General features: G+C 47.9%; 2 protein-coding genes across 2 annotated transcripts; both read left to right on the forward strand.

Annotated features, from left to right (window-relative positions):
• Positions 1–260: 260 nt before the first annotated feature.
• BDBG_08539 (uncharacterized protein) lies at positions 261–3,062 on the forward strand (the record flags this gene model as incomplete). The annotated part of the gene is made up of 2 exons (XM_031723608.1): positions 261–903; positions 1,051–3,062. The coding sequence occupies 2 exons, from the start codon at positions 261–263 to the stop codon at positions 3,060–3,062; spliced, it is 2,655 nt and encodes an 884-aa protein (XP_031580830.1).
• Positions 3,063–4,821: 1,759 nt separating this feature from the next.
• Positions 4,822–5,344, forward strand: BDBG_17784 (uncharacterized protein). Its single transcript, XM_031725431.1, has one exon. It carries the CDS (start codon positions 4,994–4,996, stop codon positions 5,309–5,311), a length of 318 nt encoding a protein of 105 aa, XP_031580831.1. The 5' UTR covers positions 4,822–4,993; the 3' UTR covers positions 5,312–5,344.
• The last annotated feature ends 1 nt before the right edge of the window (position 5,345 follows it).

Raw genomic sequence — 5,345 nt, forward strand, 5'->3', positions numbered from 1 at the left:
TTCCTGCTCGTCCTCCCCCAGGATATTAGCCCCCATCCCATTTTTTCCCCTTCAAGGTGCCCTGGTTCCTTAATTCTCCCTCCCCCCGGGCTTCGCGTCTTCCTTTGGACAAGGACAGGATTAAACTAAATGACAACGGGGGTCCTTTCATATCCCTCCGTCGCACTGCTCGCCCGCCCGCCCCTCCTCCTCCTCCTCCTTCTCCTCCTCCATCCTCGTCGAATGCGGAATAGTGGTGGCCCCATTGACTCCCTCCTGTCATGTTTGACTCTGTTCCCAGTGCGATTGGCATTAACACCAGGAATAGCAAGGACAACAAAAACCACGGCAAGAAGAGCATTGATAAAAATAATAATACTCCGTATCCGTCTGCGTCTGCGTCTGCATCTGCGTCAACTTCCTCCTTTTCTTCCCCCGGCTCGCAATGGTATTACAACCAAAGCTGTGACCATTTGCCGCCGCCAATGTCATCTACCTCCACCGTCCCTGAATCCCCTGCTGTAGGCCGCTCGCGATCCTCCACCCGTAGTCCTATCCGCCTCTCTGTCTTCGGTGCTCGCTCTCGATCCAATACTGCCACCTCCAGCTCCTCCTCCTACAAGTCCCCGGCCTCGTCTCTGACCAGCGGCGACTCCGCGTCGCGCAGATCTTCTCAAGACGGTCGAACCCTTTCCAGTGCCACCTCCCTCGTTTCTGAGAAAGAAGCAAGCACCGCAAAGTCCTTCCTGTCGCGCGGCAGTCGCATTCTTCGGCGCAAGGGAAGCAAATTTAGCATTTCTTCCACCCTAACCCTAGACGAGGAAGACGAAATGGCCAGAGGATCTCACTCTGCATCCCAGAGGATGGATGGCGTTGGAATATTCCATCGCAGCCACAGGTCGCGACACAGCGGCACCCGTACGTGTTTGTGTCCTTTCCTTTTTTTTTCCTTTTTCCTTTTTTTTTTTTTTTTTTTTTTTCGTTTTTTTGGCAGAAGCGTATGCATAACAGTATAACGTTGGAATCTTAGCTGACATTGGCTGGGTTTGTTCCTTTTGTTCACGATAATAGATTCCCTAAAACAGAATATCTCTGACCCCTTCGATTTCCAACATGTTACACACACAAGCCCTAGTCAGCTCCCGCCTATGGATAGTTGCCAGCTTGATGATATAGTTACGGAATTCTCCGTCATTAGAGCCTCCCAGCGTCCTGGCCACGAGCTGAAGGGAATCAGGGCTGAAAGCTTACATTTCCAAAACTTTTCCTCTGACAATATCTCCATCAAAAATGATGCCAGCCCGTGCACTTCAGACTCAAGGTCCCAGCACGCCCATAGCCGCCCTACATCGTCTGATGTACGCACCTCACCTACATCTCCTTCTAGGCTTCAATCACACCTCAATTCTCGATCAGTCGAGAACTTTTCTCGCCCAGTGTCCCGACTGTCGAGGCAACAATCGCCACCCTCGATGATTGCGCCTCCTCGATCATCTTCAAAGCTAGCAACACCTGACATCCCCGAGCCATCACCTCAAACCATTGATGCCCTGCTTGGCCTTCACTCGACCTTCGCGGTCCCAGAGACACTGTACGATGATACGCAAGAACAACACTTGCCAAAGCTAGATCTCCCCAGCGTTTTCCCCGATGTCGGACATACTCTCATTCCCGATGATGATATGCCAGTAATGACTCGGTCGCCATCAAACATCCTCGCCTTTGATCTCGCAGATGTTCCAGAGGAGGACGAGACTGCTATGTCCCGCAATAATGACGCCCGAAACTCTACTATCGCAACTTCTTCGGAGCCATTCCGCTTTGGCCAGTCCACTCCTAGAGTCGACTTCGATAAACCCCTACCGGCAGTACCTTCGCCTAAACAACTTATACCAGAGCCGCTCGGATCACCCACGATCCCAACACTTCATGGTGACTCTAATGAAGCTTTTGCACAGAAGAGGTGGAAATCGAACAAGCGGCGATCGATATTCCAACGCCCTCTGGATGACTTGTCTTGGGAGGACGACATCGATTATTGCTATGAGCATGCTGCGGAGTCCAATTCGAATTTCGATTGGCGACGCACCTCGTTTGAAGAGGTGGAAATGAAGTCGAAACTCGAGAGGCTGACTATTCATGCAAGCTCCGCGGCTGACCCTGACACGCCAATTGCAATCCAGAATCAAGGCAGCCGTGAGGGATCAGAACACAGCGACCAGAACACCATCAATGCCAGCTCCTTTTCAGCACCATCGTTCACAACCCCAAATTATGATGTTACCCCAATGACTTCGACAAGTCCTCTCCCGTGTGTTCAAATTGATACGTTGTCACAGGCTGATTACTTCAGAGACGAGCATGTTCCCATCTTGTCTTCGCCATTTGGAGATGACATTGTCTCAAGTCAAGCCTACCATGGATTGATTCCTATCGACCAAAAAGTCGACGAAAATTATCCATTGTATGCCCATGTCCAGGTGGACGAGCCCTTCGATTCTCCTCGCGGCAGTTGCTCCGAAATTAGCAAGTGCAACTCAGAGGAAAGCATTATCCTGTCCCGCGCAGCATCGGTCGCACGAAAGCATCGCTCTTCGCTATCCACAACGAGTGTTCCCGAATTAGTGCATAGCTCCAACTGCAGCCACTCGGCCTTGGACCGCGACTCCGTGTGCTCTGCCGGCGAACAACACCCACAGCAGCAGACAAAGGAAACCCTGCCCGCACCCACGCTTTCCCCCGTCCCCCGCCCACGCCCAATCACCACACATCAACGAAGCAAGAGTCTAGCGCGCGAGCTGACCCAGCGATCAAACCCCAGCATCTCTCCAAATTCCATCGATAGCTATACCTCCGGCATCTCGTCTGCCCCAACAATGCCGTACCACGATCGTGCCAAGTCTGTATCCGCCCTGGACCTGCGCCAGCCTACGTCCCCTGTAAAGTCTAAAGCCCCCGAGCCCCGAAAGCGATCTGCCACCATCACCCGTGGGTCCAGCGGTCGGAGGGCTCGGAAGTCATACTCGCTTTTCCCTACTGCAGCTGCGGCAGCTCCCGCGCCCGTCGCCCCTGCATCGCGGTGAAGAAAAAATATAAATGCAGAGCAGAAAGGGAAAGAGCAACACAGTTTCACCGTTGTTGGGGATGTGGGTTCGCACTCTGACCGCTAATTTCGTTTCTTGTGGTACTCTGGAGGGAGGGGTGAAAGGACTCCCCCTCTTGGCCTGTATAACTTCACTACCGGTACATTACCTCGCATAGTATTTTTTCTCTTATTCCCCTTTTTTATAAACATCCCATTTTTTCATTTCTCCATTCTTGCCTAAAAAACAAAAACTTGTACCCCTATATAGATAGACGGCAGTTGGTTTGTTTTCCCCCTCATTCTTTCTTGCTTCTCTCATTTCCCCTCCTTTCCTGTTTCCTGATCTTGTCGCGCCCGGAAAAGTTTTGATGTAACATCAAAAAAGGAAAAGCTCGATCGTTTTTTACCGTCCCTCATCCCCTTACATACTGCTGGCATTTATGACCTCGTTTTTTATTTGTTTTATTCATCAATCACTCACACATCGTCTACTTCCCTCTTTGCTTCCCCGCCCACTCTGCCTACCCTGCCTTTTCATTTTATTTTTCGTAAAAGTCCATATACATATATGGCAAAGACATTCGTTTTTATACCCCACCCACACACACTCAGTCAGCCTTTTTTGATCTCATGAGCCACGACCTTCTTTTATTTTCATTTCATTTCATTGTTTTTCTTTGCCGCAGCATTTATATTACCTACCTACCTACCTACCTATCTACCTACTACATCATAACTTCATGTTGTTACATACATATACATCGCATAATCATTTGCATATATATTTTATCGATTTTTCTTTCATCATTCTACCTACTGTCATTTGTTATTTATGCGATCTATATTTCCTTTTCCATTTTTTTATATTTCATATTCATTCTTTTAATAAATTGCTATTCACTACATATTTCACATTCACTCTGCAAATTTTTGTTTTTCCTTATTTCTCTTTTTCTTCTCACTTCGCCATCTCATGTTCTCATATTTTTTTCCCCTTCGCCTTAGGTTTGGCTTGGTGCATGCGTGGGAAGGAAGGGGGTTCTTGTCGGTTGAATTTGTCGGGTGGATTAGTTGGCTCCGTTCTTTTTTTTTTTTTTTTTTTTTCTTCCTTTTCGTTCGGCTTTTTCATATCTTCATTTTTACTCTCGTTTTGGCAAAGGGCGGGCAGGCGGGGCAAAGCTACTTTACCTCAATTGTGGTGTATGAGCTTGAGAGGGGGAGGTCATATTGGTTTATCAGTTTATTACTATTAAAATGCAGGAGAAGAAGAAGGAAATGAGAGATATATAAAAAAGAAATCAGATGTTTCAGTACTTTCTGCCTTGCTTGCTTTTTTCATCAGCTTTGTTTTTATCTTTGTTCCACTGTTTGTTGTTTTGCCTATTATTTGCACATTTACAAATGGTTGGAGAGGTATTATATAGCTTGATGCTGATTTGTCTGATTTTTTTGTAGCTATTGTGAAAAGAGTGGTTGAATTGGTTTTTGTTTATTTCGTGTGGCAAGATATTTTCGTTTATATATCTGACATCTGCTCAATTTTGTAATTTGTGTTTTTAATAAAAGGAAATTCTTTGTATGTAACTAGTTATCTCATCTTTAAGAAATTGATTAGTTGAACAAGCAAGTCTGTTGAAAGATGGAAGAATAAAATAGATTAAATACTTGAGGCTGGAAATAAACTTCCGGGAACAGAAGCTTATTTTCAGCCTCGAATCTCACGTGAAGTAACTCCCGCCACATGCCTATGATCACATCACCATCGCTTGACTTCCTCAACAATTCAACTTTCACCATTTCAGTACGCTGCGGGGAGCAACCCAGCCAGTACAACCATAACTATCCACTCATTTAACACTCCAACCCATACCCATAAAAGACTGCGACCATTTTTCCAAGTAACAGCAACCATCAACCGCAAATACAACCATGTCTCTATCAAAGTCCCCCATACCAATAACCACCTCCTCCCCTTCTCCTTCCTCCCCCTCCCCCACCTCCACCCTCACAAAACGCCCCTCCTCCGCCTCAGACGCCCTCACCATGCCCCCACCCCCGCTCCCCAAACGCATAAAACGCCCCGCCACCGTCCTCGACGAGGACGAATACACAGACGCCCTCTCCCACATCATCGCCCGCGACTTCTTTCCGGGCCTGCTGGAGACGCAGACGCAGCGCGAGTATCTGGATGCCCTTGAGTCGCGCGACAGGGAGTGGATCCGCCGCGCGGGGAGGAATTTTGAATGATGTTATGACTCCTAGCTGGTTTGGTGGGAAGGCA

The sequence above is a fragment of the Blastomyces gilchristii genome (assembly GCF_000003855.2).
Source record: "Blastomyces gilchristii SLH14081 genomic scaffold supercont1.24, whole genome shotgun sequence".
NCBI classification, from domain to species: domain Eukaryota; kingdom Fungi; phylum Ascomycota; class Eurotiomycetes; order Onygenales; family Ajellomycetaceae; genus Blastomyces; species Blastomyces gilchristii.